Raw genomic sequence first — 18,147 nt, forward strand, 5'->3', positions numbered from 1 at the left:
GATACTCCTTGTGAAAACAAAGAGGCTGGTAGCATACGAAACAGTCATCTCAAGAGTCCAACAATAAGCACTCTACCGTGGCTAGCGTATACACGGTATTGCCCACCCAGAACACCACGTAAGTGAACATCTTTTTATAGTTATTCAAAAGTATAATGGTTGTAGCGACCCCTTTGGGTGGAAGAAGAAATGTCATTTCAAAGTGTAACATGTTGCCCGCTAAATAGTTTACCTCGCAGAAAGGATATCGGGAAAGGCAACAAAGTTAACCTTTGGAGATAAATAAGCAAGTTGACTTCTACAAAGGCCTTTATGCGGAGTATTTATTCTTAGTGAATCGAATCACTCCAACTAAATAGATAACAAGAACACCACGTTCGGCCAACACAATTTAGAAAAACCACAAGCAGCAACCGTACGTTGAAACCACGCGAACAAAGAGAGAAAGGTTATAATTAATGCCCATGACACGCCTAGAACCATGCGGGATGGATTTTTCATCGAGGATACCTTTGACAGCCCTTTTCACAATACAAATCTAATATAATGGTTTTTTTTTTAAATATTACCCTTATTCTTCTTTGTTTTCCTACGATAATCACGTTTCTGAACTAAATGGTTTAACTGTTTACAATCGAATCCCAGGGACAAGGAATCGTAGATCTGCTAACAAACGCAAAGTGAGTAGCAGTCCCAGAGTACCATTCACCACGGAGCAACTCAAGAAACTGGAAAAAAGTTACAAGGAAGCCCATTACGTTACTTCTACGAAAGTAACAGAACTTTCCAGCACATTGAAACTTCCTGAAAGCCGTATCAAGATTTGGTTTCAAAACCGTCGTTCAAGAGAGAAAAAGAAATCAAGAAAGCCATCCTCCTTTCAGACGAAATCGCAGACATCTGAAAAGGTAGAGGATCATAGCGAGCATCGTGAACTTGGAAAATTCGGTTGGTGCCCAAGGAGTTTTATTGGAGATAACAGCACTCAGTCGCCACCCTACTTTGCTCCTCGGCATAGTAACAGCAGTAATTACTTGTACAATCATGAATGCGATGCTACGTTTCTAGCTTTCCATCAAACCTATCACTTCGACTACACTGTATGCAATAAACTACGATTTTACCTGTAGCCAATCCTTCCACAAACTCCTTTGGTTCGTTTTGTTATATTAAAGATATATCGTTGCTTAACTTAAAAGAGAGTGTATTTTAGGTCTAACTTCGCCTAGGGACACCCTACCTCTAAGTTTTAATAGCGTTCGCGTAAACGAACAGTCAAGTTAAGAGAACAGTTATTTTCTTTCTAGGGCTGGACTACGAGCAAAACCAATTAGGGACTGGACACCAAAGAAAACCCTGTTAGCACTCGGTTCTCTTCAATGAGGCACGTCGTGCCGTTTTTTGCTTTGATTTTAAGCTTTTCGTCCAAAGCAGATCAACGTCCATTTGTGTGAGAAGAAAGAAACGAAATCGTTCTTTTGTGCAAGAAATCTTACTCAGTTCGTTGGAGGCGTAACATAAAGCGTATATTGGCCGCTCACTTTCACACACAAAAATGTGAGTACTGAAGCAGTTTGACGCAGCTGCTCCAGAAATTAATTGTGTCGGTAAACGCTAATCACTTTATTTATCAACTTAAATGGCATTTCAATAAAAAGCTAAGCTCCTTGCAATGCCGTCGTGCGCGAAGATGGCTTAGTTTGCAATGAAAGTTATTTTCATTTGTTAGTTTCTAACCGCTGTCGCGTCTCCCTTAAACCAAGAGGTATGCATAAACTGACAGACCGTCTCCTAATCCACGAGAAAATTGCATTATTACACGAGGGCTTGTTTCCAAGTCCATAACGCAAGACAAACAAACTAAGCAAAATTTTTAGGACTTATTACAAGATCACTAACAATCTTACAAGCTAATACGCGTTGAGAAGAAACTACTGAAGGACCGGAAATGTCTGATTGCTCGTTTTATTGAAATAAATGCGCTGTGTGTGTATGTCTTACACTTGTGATGATCTTTGATTTATCATTCTCTGAAAGATTCAGTCCAATTGTTGTGCAAATTAGGGTCAGTTGATAGAGGACGTTTTAGGGCTAATAATAAAGTAACCTTCAACTCCTAAGTTGTTAAGTCCCGAGATTAAATAGAGCACAAGCTAAGACCCTTTCCATAACGATATACCAAGCACTTTGCAATACATCAACACCAATAATAAGAACGCCCCTTGTGTTTTGGAGTACTAAAAAAGTAAAACACGCAGCGCGCAGTTAAACCGTTCCAATTCCGTCAAAAAGATGCAAGTTCAACAAGATAAATCATGCTATGGTTTGAAACGACCACTTGAGGAATTGATTTATGTCACTGAATGCTTTTACTCAGTCTTTTTGACAAGTTTATTGTGTAGCTTCTACACAAACTAAAACTCGTCGCGGACCCCCAGTACCGAGATTAACTAGGTCAAGTCTAGCAGATTCCAAGTTCAAAATTGGCAAACAATTTAGTTACTGTCAAAAGATGAGACATGCTACCAGTTTCGTAGTAACACACTAATGAGTATAGCTTCTATTTGAATGGTTAAACCTTATAATTTCAACTCAAGACAAAAAGGTAGGCACACCTTGTTAAAGGTGACAAATGGACACCACTTTAAAGTAATCGCTCTGTAGCTAACATACTCATCGTCACACTCAGACAAGCATCTTTGTCTACTCAATATTAGAAAATGAGATAAGGCACAATTACTACTGGTGGGTGAGAAAAGTTTTTGGTGATAATCGGCAACTTCCCCTTGAAGAGACGGTACATTTCCACTTTATAGAATATTTCAATATTTCAGAGTGACACCCCTCTTAAAATCTGCATCATTTCACTAATTATCAGAAAAACTGAATACTATGGACTTCAGCGATGACATCATTTCTCACTTCCTCTAGATGTTTTCGTGAACAAGGAAAATACGACCTCATTTCCGTTTTCAGATTTAAAACGAAATTCCTGCGATTTGAGCGCAGAAGAAAAGCCTGGATGACCAGACCGAAGAGGCAAGACCAGACAAACAATGCATGAACTCATGTGGTGTAGGGAATAAAGAAGAGGTGAGATTTTCAGCCACGCGCATGTTATCCTGCTTTTTTGTTGAGCTAGTCTTTTTCGGTTGAGATAGTTACTGTAAAAACAACCGTACTGATGATAAGCAAGCCGTACACTGAAAACAGAGAAGGTGCCACGAGTATTAAGGAGAGAGTGAAAAAGAAGTTAGGGTTCATTCTCTGGGTAGACGCTTCAAGGTATTTCAAGCAGAGTTTCCCAAAGTGTCAAATTATTTTCTGGTATTGAAATAGTTGGTAACCATTCAACCGGCTTAATATCGCTCAATCTGAGATGGCCTAGAACTAACAATAGCCTCTGCCTTTGTTTTCTTTTCCCTTGCTCTCCGGTTTTGGAACCATATCTTCACTCTGTGTTCCGTGACACTTAGGCTAGACGACAAGTCACGGACTTCTGATCCCGAGAGGTATTGGGTCTGAAGAAACTTAGCTTCCAGGGATTCCAACTGCGAGGAAGAGAATGGAATTCTGGGGCTTCTGTCAAGTTTATGTCTGCGACATCCCTTCCGAGATTTCGATCCTAAAGAGATGAAACAAGGTGATCAACTTTAGGAGACGCCCAAACAGTGTGATCAGTTTTGTTTTTCTTACGATCTGGAACAAGTTCATCAAAAGAAGAAAAAGAAGAAATTCCTAAACCGTAAGATAAAAACGAAAGCAAAGCATTGAAGAAGGATCTGCTGCTTCTTTAAGCGGTTACGATACTAATGCTAGTCCGTTCTTCAGAACATAAAGTATGCCTCCAGTTGGCAAATTGGCTGTTTAGCCTAGTCAGCCCACTGCCCAAAAAGCATGAAAGCGTACTTCAAGGGAGATATCACGGTATTGCGCACGTTCTTGTCGTAACGAATGTTATCATTCATGAGCCAATCGGAAGCGACGTTATAATTTGCGCGGGAAATTTACACGCGCGCGTAAACATTTCTCGATTATTAAACAATCACTAATGAGCTCAGTCGATTTCGCAGATGACTGAGCGAGAAATTGTCACGGGTACGTGTACGTGTAAATTTCCCGCACGAACTATAACGTCGCTTCCGATTGGCTTCTAAACGGGTGACATTCGTTTAGGCTAGAACCTGCGCAATACCGTGACACTCTCCCTTGAAGGAGTAGCAAGATAACGTGCCCACGACAACATTTCCAAGGTACTCGTTTCTAGAGATATATATTTAGAATTTTTTCTCGAATGATAATCCAAACAAAATAAAAAAATCCCTCAATGAAAATGTCGATGTGTCGAGTGAGTCTGCTCGATTGTTTTTACCATGCTGACGCACCACACACGGCCACTGAACCATCAAATATCACCCGTCACAAACCACAATTAACAAAGACACTATTATCAACACCTCTGTCAACAAGCTATGGATCCAAAGAGCAGCAAAACGAGAGTAAAAGTGAAAATGTCCACCAAACTGCGACATGACTATCTAATTTGTTCTGTACTCAACTTAGTAATCCACGCAAGAACACATTTACTGCAAAGGTAAAAAAAGGTACGAAAGTACAATCTTTTCTTGTCAATCGTGATTCGGTCGATGGAACAGCTGTCAATGCGAAGGCTTTGGCAAGAAAAGCGAAGCGATACACAAAAAAGCCACTTCCAAAGTAGCCTCACAGCTTTATAGTCCGTTCACCTTGGAAGTGACAACATTGTTAACAAAACACGTGTTTCAGAACTCACGATGAACAATAAGGACACAGAACACAAAAGATGCCACGTTGGTGTTTGGGACTCGAGTCTTCTTTCTAATGCAAAGGACGGAAATTGGCTTTAGGAGGTTACAGGCCATCCACAGTGTAGCGACTTTCAAAATGTTGTCAAATTCACGCAAGTTAAAACACCACCATTCAGTTTACATGGAAGTAAAAAACAAAAGACATTACACGACAATAAGACTCACGAATCAAGAATATCATTCGTGCTAAGAGTAAAAAGTCAGATGAGAGCAACATTCAGTTGAAGAAGAGCCATAAGAGAACCGAAGAAAAGGAGTTTAAATATTTAAAAGTCAAAAGTTAAAATCAGCCTTCTAGGTTCAATAGAATGAACAAGTTTGAAGAAACAAAGGGTCTATATAATTCTTGCTGAAAGAAGGCTGCGTAAACGCATACAATTAGTAACAGAAGTCAACTGGCTTTTTGTACCGTTCTTTAACCACACAAACAACTGAAATTGATCTAAATGAAACTTTCTTCTTCGCGACAAGTGGGTGATAATAAAAAGGAATAACTCAGATTATGGGAATGAAAGCCATTTAAATCGGTACAAAAACAGCTGATAGAAACCATTAACTTACACTGATAGTGCAAAGCAAAAAAACACGAACAAGACAACAGTAACTGATGTAAAAAGCTTCGAGGGCTTAACTTTAATCTTATTTTGTATTTTTGGTATTATTTAAAGAAAACCGGGATTTGAAAAGCAATTATAATTTGCGGCTAATTCCACCATGAACAATACACTTTTGAAAGAAATTTGACGTCATTATAATAGCCAATTAAGGTTTTTAAATGAACTAAGCTTTGCAAATAGGTTGGTTTATTTCCTTGTTGCTGTTCGTTGAATCTTTTTCTAAATTCCAAAGAGATGAAGTCCAAATAATATTATTCATCGGCTACTCCAAAAGAGATCAAACGCATTGAAACAATACCCACGTGAAACTTAAAGCTGTTTTTCAGGGGAAGAAACAATATATACAGGATTTCTTTACTTGGAAGCTTTATGACAGTTTAATCTGTATTTTTATTACTAAAGCTTTCAGCAAAAACGACGAACATGACTTTAAAATGTCAACGTTCGTAATGACAACTGAATCCTCCAAAAAGCCTAAAAACAGGAAGAAAGACAATGAATTTCATAAACCAAGTCAAAGACGCCAGAATAGCACGAACTGAAAAAGCTTGTTGCTACTCTAGGATATGGCAATTTCAACGGCACGTTTGTGTCCTAGTAACCGACGTTTCAGTCAAAGCTCCGCAATAACCTCATGCGGCTTATCCTTCGTAATACGATCGCCAGAAACGAGTATTGGAACAATTGCAACCCAAAATTAACCAATTAGGGTGTCAATTTTTCGTAGTAAAAGCCTCCTCTTGTAGGAATATTTGCTTAAAAGTGCCCTGAAAGATAACTTAAGAAGAGCAGCGCCGGAGCGAGCCTTGAAGAACCAGACCAGCCGTTACGTCCACGTGTACCTGAACGTTTTCCACAAACGCGATGGAGAAACGAATAAATGACTAACGGTCATGGGGGGTCCCCACAGGGGCCCGTTTCTAAAAAGTCCCGAAAAGCCACTTGTCAAACTGCCAACCCCTTGTTTTGAAAAGCCGATCTTTTAACATGTTTTCAAGGTAACAAAAGAAAAATGACTGTGAACCTTGACGACTTAAATCCTCTCCGTTCTTGGGGATACAAAAGGAATTGCGACACCCGAAAATGCCCCGTAAAGTTTCGGGACTTTCGAAAAACGGGCTGCTGGGGCCCGTTTCTTGAAAGTCCCGAAAAGCCATCTGTGAAATTGCCAACCGCTTGTTTTGGAAAGCCGATCTTTTAACATGTTTTCAAGGTACCAAAAAGAAAATTAACTGTGAAGTTTGACGAATTAAATGCTCTCCGTTCTTGAGTTACAAAAGGAATTGTGAAACCCGAAAATGGCCCGTGAAGTTTCGGGACTTTCGAGAAACGGCACCCTGGACACTAAACAAGAGGACAAAAATTTGAGGTGGGTTCTTGCTTAAAGTGGGTGGCCAAAAAGATGGTTACCATGACAAACGAAGGGAATGTAAGGACGCTTTCCATTTGACAGAACTGACCGGCCATTTGGAAGGACTAACTCTACAACACTTTCAAATTAACACACTTCGAACATGATATGTACTCCTCCAGAAGAACACGAGGGATTATCATGCAAGTGTCCCTTCAAATTGTTTCATTTTCCTGGCAAAATGACGGGTCTGGCCGGACAGTTCTGACAAAGGAAAGCGCCCTGAGAGTAAAACTGATAAATGAAAGGGAAGAACTCCATTTTACAGATGAGGTGGAAATCACCGATTACTTACTGGGAATTTTAGGTGGGCAGTACCGTGTATAGGCGAGCCAAGGCAACCGTAACATCAAGGTTTCCACGCGAGGATCTCCTTCAACGTTCTTATTGGAGAGCTCTCCTTTTCCGGGATTCTCTTTCCATCTTTGTTTTCGGGGCCCAAATATTCCCGCGCTCAGAATATTCTCTATCGAGAACGACAAGTAAGGCTTGGATGCCAAAGATGGTAGCGAAGCTCTGCTATCAACAGAGTCTCTGATTTGGTCTGCGGCCATGAGGTTTTAAGACGACTGAACCCCTTACAGCTGAACAAGGTGAGTGAAAGAGAGGCAATGACCACCGCAACTGAGACAAAGCTGTGTAGTGTTTCACCTTGTTTACAAATGCATTCACTTCAAAGGCGTTTTTATAAATTCAAGTTTTATTGAAGTCGTTGATCACTTCAATGACGTGTGACGTCAGGCTAATACGTGCTCTTAACAAATCCCTATCTTACCGAACAGTCTATTTGTCAAACACTCCTAAATATATCTCTTTAATCCTGGATTAACGAAATGAAATTGCTAACTCTTCAATCCGAAAACCATCTCACTATTGTATAAGCCTTGCCTTTTTTTTGTGCATTCGTCAAATCAGCTCTTTTGACAAAATCAAATTACTCTGCATCTAAGTCCGTTCATGATGTCTACAGCTATACCCTTTGTTTGTCGATGGCGCGTCGAATATAAATCTCGCAATTTATTACTTGTATGCGGTATTGTGTGTGACACAAAAGCTTGTCAATACCTAATCATCACCCAAAACGAGTGCAAGTGACCGATGGGAAACATCTACTATTTCCTCTTCAAGGAGAACGAAACGCCTTTATATTGAAGTTGGGAAAGGTTAATTCACTTTGCACTTCCACAATAGGTGCAAATTAAAGAAACAAGAACAAGCGAATAAGTGTGAACAGAAAATGTGAATTTCAGATAAGATAAAATTTTAAGGACAATGTTCCTCAAGAGGCGCCAATAGCAAAGCAAAGCAAACCATTAAGTTCCACTCTAAAGACTTAATTGGTCACAACAACTCCGGGATAATAAATTAAAATAATGAAGGGAAATTCTCTCAGTGAAATCTCATTACTATGGTAGGTAATTTGATTTTATCCTTAAAAAGATAATAATTTCATTCGTGAAACTTCTGTCCAAACAAATCAAAATCTGGCCAGTGTCTTTGGGCTAAGCAAACAATGAATTTTCGTTCAACTTTAAAAAATACCCAAATGGCAAACACTCGGGTGAACGAGGATTAGGTTTCTAATCATGCATTTGCGCTGCTGAGTCAGTGAAGCCACGATGAAATCCGCTGTTGGCTGAATTTAATAGAGATTTAAAAGCTGTCAGTTCGTGAATTGGCTTCTATCGTGAGCGCCGAAATCCCGGCAAAGAAAAAATAGAAACATGTCTGGTTTACAGGAACACATTGCCTTTGTAAACACTTAATAAGCGCTCCCTTACAACTTATCTAGTTTCTGAGGTATCCTTGCATCGGTTTCATGTCTAGTCTGTATGAAACAACATTTGATTAAATGACAGCAAATGGCAAAAAACGCCACGTGTCGTAGGTTACCAGCACCTTTAAAGTGTTGCTCAGAAACATTTCCAAAAGACAACTATCACAGCAGTAAAAGAAAGAATAAGAACCAACTTTTGCATTTCAGTTTGGCCGACAGGGAAAGACTAATCACCACAAATGGACAACAATCAGCAATGAATATTGAAAAGACATTATAGTCCTTCAGTTCCTTACCGACAATTTCTTGGATAAACAAACCAACTGCAGATTACGGATGGCAATTTCATTTTTAGTCTTATTCCCATTAAGATAATTAGCAGGGATTTTAATTTCCTTTTGTCAACAGTAAGAGGGTCTATTTCCCTGATTCTAGAAATGCACCCTCTTGAGTAATCCTATGAGAACATGTTGGATGACTAGAGAAGAAGGCGAAGAAACCTGGTTTACATCAACGTGGTATTCCAAAGTTGAACTTATAAGTGGTGTTTCCGATTATTCTAAGCTTATTCTCAGACTTATTATACCTTCGCTTGCTTTGTACAAGTGTTCTTTTGAATAAGTGCTTGAAAAACAAACAGCTTATTTGCGGCTTGTTAGCGTGACTGTAATGGGGTTCACAATCTGGGTACAAACTTCCATCATTTCAGACAAGAGTTAATCATAAATTAAACAGGTAATTAAGAAACGTTAACATACTCTGCGTGTCATTGTGAATACGCGAGGCCCACCTTCGAACGCGATAAATCTCATTTTGTTCGATTGCTTTTCCAAGGACTTAAAACAAACCGAAAGATCTTAACGGATTTGCCGTCTCAAGTTTATTGGCTTCAGCAATGTTTGTTTACGTCATAACCTACCAAGAGGATCAACCTCAATCACGACGGGGAAACGTTAACCAAGACTGTCAACGGTGCAATTAGGAGCGATTGTTCAATACCTCTGCTCCCCGCTTGATGTCTTAACGAAGTTTTCGCAATTGAGAATTTTGTTTTGATTTAGTTCATACATACTTAAGGACGGTGCCTACTATTGTTATTGCGAATACATTCTGCGCATCTCGAGATACTCGGGTTTCCTATCAGTAGTGCTTACTAATACAGTGATATCTTTGCGCGGTTTAAAACTATCCGGAGAAAGTAGATCTCAGTAAGTACTCTTGGTATCCAAAAAGAAAATTGTGGGGGTAATCTTGCATTTTTGAGGGATAATTAAGCTTCAATTTGAGAAAAAGCGCCATACATTGCTTTGTATTTTAAAATTTTTTACAAATATTATTCATCAATTATCTTTGAAAAATGCGTGGATACCCCCAATTTCCTTTTTGGATTTCAATAACACTTGTTAAGATCTACATTTCCTACATGATCATAAACCGGGGCACAAATACCTTTGAATTAGTAGGCACCGTCCTTAATTGACCACTCCCCACAGGGGCTTTTCAGGACCAACGAAACGTGACAACCACGACGGAACAGAACACTTAACAACAACTGTTAAGAATCCCAACTGGAGGCAAACCAGTTGGCTATTTACAAGTGCAACTGAGAAGTTGAACCTGGGACTACCACGGCAAATTCAACAAGTGATCAGCACGTATCTTGAGGCGGGGGGGTCCCCGGATCTCAAGGCAAGCGACCAAACCACTGGGCTGCACATTCTGCGATGAGACCCGGTTGCAGTTCAGATTCCTGGATTAGCTAAGCCACCACTTCGTGTTTGATTTCAAGGGACTAATGTAGGTAAAAGATTCAGTTTTCATAAAGTGTCCGTCATTAAGATATGCGTCACAATATGTTTGCAAAGGGAGAGCTTTCATACATCTTCTCATCGTAATATACATGTCACTAAACGTCCGGGAGCTATGTATCGGGAAAGCTGTGTCCGAGGTCTCAGGTACGCGGCCGAGGGCCGTTCTCGAGATCGAAGGTTTTTTTTTTCTTCGTATGGACCGTCTGGCCGATAAGCGGCATGCTTTGTGTGTGCGCTTTGTGTACGTATAGAGGAACTGAAAACTATTCTTCATTTAAAAGCTGTTTTACAATATAACTGCAGTAAATAAAACTAAAAAGAATCGCTTCTCTGTTAAATGAAAGGGTGTTCATTGGCTAGTAGATCCGGTACTGTAGCATTGGGACCACGGGAATCGCAAGGCCTTGGCCCGGTTTAATTCAAGACTTCAAGTTCCGGATCTGTTGTTTTGGCTAGCAAAAAACAAAAGGCAAAAGCAAAGCGAATAAGTTCCTCGAAAAACATTCAAATCAAAACATACCATTAAGCACAGAGTAAGGAACAGTTTCCATTGAATGGTACTGATTTTCCCTTACGTCTCTGAAATTGTTGTTTGTGGTTTTCGTAGTCAACAAACCGATGTCAATCTAAAATCTCTCGGACAAGTTAGATAATATATAGATAATGTGACGGAACGACTGTTACACATCTCCTCAAAATCCAGATATTAACAAAAGGGTAACCTCAGCCATTTTCATGCTTTTGCGTAACTGTTAGAAGTATACTAAATTTTACGTACTGCTTGTAACAGACTAGGAGAGGCAGATAGTTCTTCGTTAAGGACTGACGCGGCCTTAATCACATCATGACCAGGCGCATTCTTCGAGGAGAAGCCTTTTATAACATTTTCGACGTCATTTACAGTAACAGCACGTTTCCGAAAAGTACTGGAGCATTCGCCAAGACCCATCGCTGAAGACGACGTTATAGCAGTACATAGTTAACTATGAGCAGCAGTAACAGGATCAGTTTTTTACAACTTCAACGCAAGGTAAGGTCAAAAGCTTTCTAGGCAGTTTAACTTTGTTCACTACGTAAAGTACTCTTTGAATTTAATAGCGGTAACGTTCATCGTCAATTAAGTAGCAAAAGGCAGGGAACAGATCGTCACTGAAGCTAAGGCATGGCATGCGCCTCCATAATCTAAAATGCCGGCTATTCCATGGAACAATAGCCTTGGAAAACAAAAGAACAAAATAAAAATCAAAGGAGGACCGCACAGCACTTGAACAAACAGTGTTACCTCTTCATTCAAACTGTAATTAACTCAATTAATGTAAGCTCATCGTAGTAATACTATTTTACAAGCAATGGCCAAGTGCCGAAATGAAAATAGTTTGTCACTTTGTTCGGCTATGACAGACAACTATTTCTGACCCTATCCGATTATTAACTACCTCCCGGAGGCTTGGAAGTTCATTTGACTTATTACTAACATGATCAAAGGTCAAGTTCTTCGGTTTTACTGTATAAACTTTGACCTAAAACATTTTTGTTATCCTTTCTACTAGCATATATAACTAACTTGGAAAGCACAAGGAAATGAGTCTAGAAAGAAGTAATTTGCTACGTTTTCAGTAGTTCTTAGAAGGGAACGTTCAGCTAGCAATTTCTGAAATGAAGATATTCCCTGAAAGTTTAGGATACTTCAATTTTCAGCTAAAATATCCGAACAGTCTTTATACATTACAAGGAGCCTAGAAGTCTCTCTCAAAGGCTTTTGGCTTAATTTGCTCGTGGGGTGCCTTTGGTATTTCAGCACATACTGATCCCATCGTTGGACTAAGGAATTTAGGGTTGATGAGACAAAAAGTTGCAGTAACCTTTGAAATATTGATAGGTTCTGTAAAAGAACAAACATTGTATGCCCGGAGCCTGTATACGTTGACCCGTGAGATATAAAATTATGACAAACGTCAGTAGGAAATTTCCCGATAAATCTTCAAGTATAGATAAAAGCGTTTAAAATATATTTGGGCTTGTTTCCCGGAGCCCGCTTATCTTTCTCTCTGTCCTTCTGCTGCATATACCTAATTATGTTCGAATAAAAGTGAAATGTCTAAACGAAGAAAATCATGTTCACAAAAGGAGTAACCATCTGCCAGGAGGAGTCTTTAAAGACATTCATGCGAAAGACTTCCCTCGGAGACTACAATCGCTGACAGGTACATTTCAACAACATAATCCCAAACGACGCACATGTGAAAGAAAATCTCAAAACATACGAGTACCCGAGCACGGAACACGTGAGCTTGGGCTTGAAGTAACTCCGGGTTCAGTATCAAAACAAAGAAAACGGGTTTTTTTCCATTTTATCACATAACATGTTATTTTGACATTGCGAACAGACGGCCAGAAAACTGTAGTTTTCTTCACAGTGAATACCCCGAGTTATTTACCTCTTTAAGAAAGGATGAAGAAAAAAAACAAAAGAAGTGACCAATGACCACCCGCATTAATTCATTTGACATTTTCAAGTGTTAGGGAAATCGCTAATTTGGTTTGCTCACTGACTAAATTGAGAATCTTAATCTTATGTAGAAACTTGAGTGCACCTACTCCATTAGAACCCTTCGGATTTAGCTGCGCAAAACGAGTTTCCAACGATGTTTGCTAAAAAGAAACAATCCGACTATTCGGTATTAGCGAGCTTTATCTTGTGGGCCACGTGAGGAGAAAACAAAACATTTGTAGTTCTGTTTCGATTAATTAAAGATCAAGCTTTCTTATTGTTTACTTGGAGTGTTCAGCCATTACTCCTCGATTTTGTCCGGCCCTGTTTGACACCCAGTAGTGCTTGCCTTCAATGAATGAAGATCTACCTTGAGAACGAGAACGCGCATGGCCTGCTCAAGACAAACTTGTTTAACACTCTAGTTATTAAAAGAAAGAAAGAAAGAAAGGAAGGAAGGAAGGAGCGATCAGAGCTCTGTAGACGGGAGTCGTTTAAAATTGGTAGCGCCTACTTCAGTCCCCAAAACACGTCGGCATCTATTTCAATCCCCATTACTTCCATAGCAATTTTGATGCGCGATTACTGGTACGTCCTCCTCAGCTAATTAGCCGAAAAGACGTTTCTGGTTTTAGCGCAGTAATTCAGTCAGTCAAGCTGCACGTATGTTAGTTCACAACAGTGACAGCTAGACTATCGCTTTTTTAGGATTGACATAATAGCAACGTGGCAACTAAGAAAAAACTAATCTCTTTCTACACAAACCCTCCCCCAAGTCATAATGGATTGTGCAGCCACTAAAAAAACACTCTTTCACAAAGATAAAGGCCTGTGTAAACGGATCTTTTAAGGCTGCCAGGGTGCGAGATGGGGGTCTCTGAAGAATGACTGTTCAAATGAAATCTTCCTTTCAAAAAGAAGGGTACAAAACAAGGCGTGTCATAATCGTATCCATCTCGCTTCCGCGGCTGCGGTAATAGCACACGCTTTCCTTTAATGGGAGGCTCATCCTGGATTCGTTTTTCCCTTGCGCGTCGATTTTGGAACCATATCTTGATACGGTGATGAGGTAGCTGTAGACTTGTGGAAAGCTCCTCAACCTGCGCTACAGAAAGGTAGCGGCTTACCATGTAAGCTTCCTCTAAGGCTTGCAGCTGCGTTGAGGAAAACGGAACTCTTGGACTACCACTTAATCGACGTTTACAGTTTTTCACTTTTTTTCTTGATCCTGAAAATAAAGTTGAAACAGTCATCTTTACTTAATCTAACGTTTGCTAAAAGTAGACGCTATCTAAGAAACATAAACTGATTTAAGAGACCTGTGATTGACTTAATACTCCAAACCATCTTAAGAAGCACAAAAGGAAGTTCCTCTACTTCTAAATGTCGCATTTTGGTAGACATGTGTGCCATTGTATACAAGGAAAGCTTTTGTTATAGATGCTGTTTAACTTAAAAACAAAATTGTATGATCCCTCGCGTGCAAAACTCTGAAGTACTTTAAATCGATTATTTTAAGAAAGGCAATACAGTTTAGCTCGATGATTTAAGCAATACAGTTACGGCCTGCTCAGATCATATCTCAAATAAAGCAGGAACCAGAGCAAACTTAAAATTAGATGCTGGACTAACAAAGTTTACATCGTCTTTAAGAATACTTACTTGGGAGTTTAGGTGGAGAGTAGCGTGTATAAGACAGCCATGGTAAATCGACAAAGTTCTTCAGGGTCGCTTCCATGGAAGCTTTCTCCTCAATGGATTCTCGTGTGTCCATTTTCTCTTCACGCTGAGAGGGCCTTTGTTCAAGGACGTTTTCATCGCGATCTTTCCCCAAAATACTATCGATTGAAAATGCTAAATAAGGTTTGCGTTGCGAGCTTAAGCTCTGCGATTCCTCGACACCCAGGTCAGTCACTTGTTTAGCCATTGCCAACAATAACTGTATACCAGTTATTGCAGTTCTTGTTTATCATATGCGGATAGCTCTCGGTTAATTGATTTGTGATCTGAGAATTTTATTCAGTTGAAGTGTATTTACACATTATACATACTCTTGTCAACTTTTATTAGCAACAGATGAGTACATGGATTACATAAGCTGATTCTAATTCGCTCTGATGGCCGGAAAACAAAGCCTCTTCACCATATTTTGGTTGAGTGGCTTTGAACAAGGCAATATCGCTATTCTCAATCTTCCCAAACAAATTTTTCCCGTCAGAAAAACGGTTAGTGTCCTATACCAAGTTTGCCTTTACCATCTGTGTTTGATTAATCGGTTTTCTTTCAGATAAGGGCTCAATTTTCCTTTTTAGCGTTACCTACATTTACATATATCCATTAGGGCATCAACTGAGGGGTTCAATTGCTCTCACTTTGAGCTATTTTCAAAATCTATGCAATTTATAAGTGTCTGAATCCAAAACAACAGTAGGTTTGTCGCATTGTTTTCTTATGAATCTTTGTTCAAAAATCGAAAGAGCCTTTCGTTTGCTGAAGTTAATGTTTCTGTCTGTCGTTCACAATACATAAATAGCTTGCCAAAAAGGTTTCTTTTGTTCTGTCAAATTCGGTCCGTGAGAGCTCCAACGCGAGTTGTTTGCAAAAGCTTGATTGGTTTCGGACGTTTCCATTAAGCTGTCATCGCAGTTGGGCATTGCAGTCCAAGATTTTATCTTAATTAATAACTCTTGACAGCCAGTGGGTATTCCACGGATCACGATCGATATATGTCAGGGGAGTGTTGATTCCTACGAAGTTCAACGAGAGTACAGAGTGTCTAGAATTCACAAGTTCAACCTGGTGTTTATGTTCAGTCTATTGAACGCCAAGTTTGAGTAAACAACTTCAGAGAGAAATTAATTTCCAATGAAAGGGTCGAATAGCAATTGACCTGACAATGGTCACCTCTCAGATACGCGTCAAGCGACACGGATAATTCCATAAAAGACGTTCCTCTTATCAAGTAATCATCGAACGACAAGGAACAATTCACACATTCTCAGTTGCAAACGCAAGGATGTAACAATGTTATTCGACCGTACGGGTGGTCCACTCCTCTCTCCCCGCACAGTTTTTAACCCTTTGTGTCGGGTGCCTTACAACAATCATTCACTTTCTTCGCAGCAGATTCTCGCATCTTTGTTCCAAACCTTCCCACTCCAAAATTTTCAATTGTCAAACTTGTTAAGAGGTTGTTTCTCTGTAAGCTCTCGCGTTTTTTCCCTTCGAAAACGAGACGACATAAATTATTGTACCCCGGACAGAGGAGTCACTTGTGATCTTCTCGCAAATGCATCCTACTCCGTTTTAAGTCGGAATCTTGAATTTCATGTCCAACTTTTCGGACATTCAATGGATATGGGATAGGAAAACCGCTGGCATTCTTAGAAAGATGTCACGACTACATTCGCCTTTGCCGCAAAAACTCGCTCCAAACAGATCTCGCATATGTACTCAAACGTATTGCGGACTCGGTCGAAACGAAGTCACATCAGTCAGTCGGTGCTCATCACAAGGCCCCCTTCATTGGAGGTTGGGATAATCGTGGTGTCCGGCATCGAAGCGAACGGTGGTAGGCCCAACCTAAAGCACACTAACATACGCGATAAGCTGCGATATTTGCGGGGACGAGCTAAAAAAAGGCGATATTGAATAGACTAAGAAGACATCGATGTCGAAAGAACTCGTTACGAAAATACCAGAGCTCGCATTTGAACGACAGGGCTTGCAGTAATGCGGACGTGATTTTGAGTCACACGAAAGTTTCTAATATATTTTGCATTATTAAGTAAGCCTTCGTTGCCCCTTATCGATCAGTTGAGGCCACACGATGACTGAAAATGTATCTCGCTATGACGACCCAGTCGCTGAAGTAACCCAGTTGCAACCAGCATCTACGCATCGCGTTTAACCTTTTGTTTTTTTTTAAATCGCAATTTTTTTTTGCGCCCGCAAAAATAGGCACATTTATACCAACAAATTTTTGGGTTTTATGAAAATACTTTCCGCCTTATTACAACCACCAACGTACACCCTTCCCGCATGAACGAGTTTCTGCCCATAGCAATACGGCGGAATTATTGACTGATATCGTAAAAATTTCCTTTTCATCCCCAACTCTATTCCTCCCCTTTCCCATTATATAACCTAAATATTAAAGTTGCTTGGACTTTTATGTCATGTGAACAAGAATTCTACCTATTACTATCAAAGTTTTTGTTTTGCCTTGCATGCTTAAAGTCATTCAGGCGGTCAGTGAACAACAATCCTTTAAATCCCAGTTCATCTTTGCCATGATTTTCCCACTCAAAGCTGCTAATAGGCATGCGCTCTACTGTGAACATTAAGAGCAGCTTACACCCATAATACAAATGGTGCAATCTGCCTTTTTCTAGGTGCACTCATTCACCAGTTTCAAGCATTTACCATAAACCCAAAATCCGTCTGTCTGCTCACAGGGTGGCATTGCATCTTTCAGCGTTATAACTGCCATCATTCAAGGCGTTTTGACGAGGCCCACAGATGTAACAGACTCCATCAACATCACTATCGACATAAACCTCAGGAACATCATCCTGGACCAACTTTCCTGTACATTCGGGTTTCAGGAATGATTTTCTTTGTTCGCAAATCGGATGTTTTGCGTGTCTACCTTGGCATCTTTCGGAACTTTCAGACGCACTTTTGGCGGCTAAAAGAACTCGTTGTATTAATCTTTTTCCTGACTGAGCTTCCGCATTTGATCCGTCAGTTCTTCCTTTCGAATCAACAGGCGAGTTTCGCTGAAGATGTGCGTGATGTTGCACGTGTTGCTTAATTCTGTCGAGTTCCTCCATTTGTTTTTCAACTTGTTTCCTCAAGTAAAAACACTGGAAGGATAAGCCAGAAGTTGGCAAAGTGAGTGGGCAAACAGCCCTATTAACAATTAAGTAGACCACAATCGTCATCAAAACTTATCATACAAAGATGCTTACACTTACCTCTCCTCGGAGATTCTTAAATGTGTCCTGTTTATCACAAAACTAGAAATAAAAAAGAAAAAGACACGTTATGGTTCCATGTGCTCACTCGTTCGTTTCTTTACACTTGACCTGTTCACCCATAAGTTACTTGCAATCAGAGTGTGTGCACGCATAAAATAAACATATGACTTTTAGATAAACCATAAATCAACAAAATTAACTGAAGAGAGTG

The 18,147-nt window shown here is 39.9% G+C and overlaps 2 protein-coding genes across 2 annotated transcripts in view; both read right to left on the reverse strand.

Annotated features, from left to right (window-relative positions):
- Positions 1-13,751: 13,751 nt before the first annotated feature.
- On the reverse strand, positions 13,752-14,881 carry LOC138048488 (homeobox protein vab-15-like). Its single transcript, XM_068894672.1, has 2 exons — positions 14,617-14,881; positions 13,752-14,182 (listed from the first exon to the last, which is right to left on the reverse strand). Exons 1-2 carry the CDS (start codon positions 14,879-14,881, stop codon positions 13,752-13,754), a joined length of 696 nt encoding a protein of 231 aa, XP_068750773.1.
- A 121-nt stretch (positions 14,882-15,002) lies between these two features.
- LOC138049874 (cyclic nucleotide-gated channel alpha-3-like) overlaps positions 15,003-18,147 on the reverse strand; it is a 28,335-nt gene continuing 25,190 nt past the window's right edge. The window contains exons 20-21 of the mRNA XM_068896345.1: positions 17,934-17,975; positions 15,003-17,822 (exon numbers count right to left, since the gene is read on the reverse strand). Of these exons, the coding sequence (XP_068752446.1) occupies positions 17,406-17,822; positions 17,934-17,975 (459 nt within the window). The 3' untranslated portion in view covers positions 15,003-17,405. The remainder of the gene's footprint in view (positions 17,823-17,933; positions 17,976-18,147) is intronic.

The sequence above is a fragment of the Montipora capricornis genome, chromosome 5 (assembly GCF_036669925.1).
Source record: "Montipora capricornis isolate CH-2021 chromosome 5, ASM3666992v2, whole genome shotgun sequence".
Classification (NCBI taxonomy): Eukaryota; Metazoa; Cnidaria; class Anthozoa; order Scleractinia; family Acroporidae; genus Montipora; species Montipora capricornis.